The 2688-nt window shown below is 55.4% G+C and overlaps 1 protein-coding gene across 1 annotated transcript in view; it reads right to left on the bottom strand.

Moving 5' to 3' along the window:
• Nucleotides 1–2378: 2378 nt before the first annotated feature.
• LAMTOR2 (late endosomal/lysosomal adaptor, MAPK and MTOR activator 2) overlaps nucleotides 2379–2688 on the bottom strand; it is a 10417-nt gene continuing 10107 nt past the window's right edge. The window contains exon 5 of the mRNA XM_019516003.1: nucleotides 2379–2626. Within this exon, the coding sequence (XP_019371548.1) occupies nucleotides 2570–2626 (57 nt within the window). The 3' untranslated portion in view covers nucleotides 2379–2569. The remainder of the gene's footprint in view (nucleotides 2627–2688) is intronic.

Genomic DNA, 2688 nt, shown 5'->3' with positions numbered 1-2688 from the left:
GCTCGGGAGTGGTTTCTGCACCAGCTGATCAACCAGGAAGGTAGAAGGGAAAAATTCTTCCCTGCCAAGAAGGCCGATTTGGAAGCAGCAGGGGAAGCAGGCGTGCAGGGGAGGCACCTGGCGCAGGAGGGAAGGAGACAGCAAGACCTCAGGAGAGCCAGGTGACCGAGCTATGGGCAAGGTGCAAAGGAGCTCCTCGCCAGGCAGGTTGGAGCTGCGTGACTCAATAGGGCGTGACCCGGTGTCGCTGTACAGGTTCAGCAGGTAGCGCCAACCCCCTCGCCCGCCCCTGAGAGAGTCACGTGGCTGCCCATGCACCCAGCAGCTTTGGCTCAGGACAGCGGACCCAATCCTGAGTGCACTCAGGGCCTCGTGAAGCCAAGGGAGCCCTCATGCATGAAGAAGCCTGCTGCAAGAGGCCCAGGAAGCAGAGGCAGCCGAGGGGCTGGAGAGAGAAGACGACACAGGTGAAAGCAGCTTGTTGACTCTGGATGAGCAGTATGCAAAGCATGATTTGCCTAGGATGCACCTGCAGCTGGGGAGGAACACACCAGGACCCCCAGGATCAGGGTAGGTATTAGAGGGACGTGATGGCCCCGATCCTCCGCATGAGTATCCCTGAGCAAAAATGGAGAATGAAGAAGGTGTCGATATAGCCCATGAGACCAGGGATAGAGGGTCCAACTGGGGAAGGGATCATCTGGATGCACCCCTGTTGCTAAGGGCAAAAGAAAGGAGGGGAGACCCGTTCGACGGTCCCTGCCGTCATATGACTGCTGGCCCCAGCGCTCCACCTACAGGAGACACAGCGGGAGTCAGAGCCCCCGTAGCTCAGAGAGAGGCACAAAGTAGAGAAGTGGTTTCTGTTATGGTGCCCCAGGCAGGCAACGAGGAATAGGACCCAGGCAAGGCCACCCTTCGGGAGCAAAATAGAGACTTCTGCTGGGAGCAGCTATGATAGACATGCAGCTGAGGCATGGAGAGGAACTCCTCTAGCGACTGGCAGCACCTCCTTTTTCCTGCTGGGGAGGAAGAGGCATTGGTCAAATTAATCTTGCCACCCATGTGTGCCAACAAACATGTGTTTGTGTTGGGAGAGGCTGAGAAAAGCCAGACAGACACAGAGGGATTAGGCACACAGTACCAATGCAACACCCTTGTCAGGCATCTAGGTGGATCCATACAAGAGCATCCAGTCTTACGACAGCACGGGCCCAGACAGGACTCCAGTGAGCCTGGGGCTGCTATTTGATTTAAAAAAAAAAAAAAATACCCACCAGCCCAGAGGCTGCTGGTGGGTATCACGGCATAAATGCACAGCCCCATAGCAGAGTGGGAGAGGTAGCTGGTCTTTGCACTGTTAACAGCAGGGCGGCTTGGAGAGGGATCCGGCCCCTGGACTTTCCTTTGGGAAGTGGAAGCTGCCTTCCTTGTCCTGTGCTGCCACCGTGCGATTAGAAGAGGCAATGAACATCAGGGGAGCCTCCGTATCCTCCTCGAAATAGTGGTGGATCGCAGACCCGACTCCACCCCAGCCACACCCGCAAGGGACCCTGCAACCAACAGCTGTGGGACAAGTCATGCCAGCCCTATCCCCCCCACCTGGCTCAAGATCTGCAGAACAGCCTAAGCCCTGTGTGAGAGCTGGCCAAGAGGCGGGTGAAAAGGAAGAAGCCAAGGTGCAAACCAGAAGTGGCGAGAGAAGGAAGAACTGTGCGAGGGGAAAGGCTTGGGTCTGAGAAGAGCTGAGCCATTATTAATAGGTGCTATTTGGGAACTTGTACAGTGCTATTTCCACATCTAGTCCAACCCCTGCTCGAAGCAGGACCAGCCCCAACTAAATCATCCCAGCCAGGGTTTTGTCTACCACCAGGCCTTAAAAGCCTCTAAGGATGGAGACTCCACCACCCCTCTGGGTAACCTGTTCCAGTGCTTCACCACCCTCCTAGCAAGAGTTTTTCCTAATATCCAACTTAAGCCTCCCTTGCTGCAGCTCGAGTCCGTTGCTCCTTGTTCTGGCAGTTGGACGCTTCTCAATTTGGGATTAAAAAAAAGTATCGAGACCCCTCACAGGCACTCCAGGGCTCAAGCTAGGCCACAGCTCCAATGCAAAGGCAGCCAGGGCCCTAGAGTAGACAGCTCTGCTGCCTAAAAGAGCCGTTTCTGCAAGCCAAGCTCTATCACACTGCCTGAAAAACAGGAGTGTCCACATAGGGAGGCTTGTTGAAAGAGGACATTTCCCAGCCATGGCTGACAGCGCCGTGTTGTACACGCAAGGTCCTGGAGTGGCGAAGGGTGTCAGCTGGTTCTGCCTCTCCTTTGTGCTTTCCTCCGCCCTCCCAGAGAAGCAGCAGATGAGACACAAGCAAGAGACTCCCTTTGAAAGTTTTCATGTTATTTTAATGCAGTAACAAGACGCTGGAAGCTGCCACCGTTGCTGTTGAGCCCGGATGTCCCCGCAGAGCTGTACGCGCCCCGCCACACAAGCTCTCTGCTGCTACAGTTCTTGGTTAAAAGGCTTCTCACTGTGCCAGCCCCATCCACGCGCCACACTGCCCCTCCTGACTCCTCAAGAGGCTGCTACTTGTGTAAGTGGCTCTTCCAAATACTGGACCAGCGCCTGGGCCTGTTGGGAGAGATTAAGACGTAAGCCGAGCATGAGGGTCAGCAAGTAGAACAGAAGCAGCT

Source organism: Gavialis gangeticus, unplaced genomic scaffold, assembly GCF_001723915.1.
Source record: "Gavialis gangeticus isolate Ggan-Ray unplaced genomic scaffold, GavGan_comp1, whole genome shotgun sequence".
Lineage (NCBI taxonomy): Eukaryota > Metazoa > Chordata > Crocodylia > Gavialidae > Gavialis > Gavialis gangeticus.
Note: the sequence above shows the minus strand (reverse complement) of the source record. Positions and strands in the feature narration are given on the sequence as shown.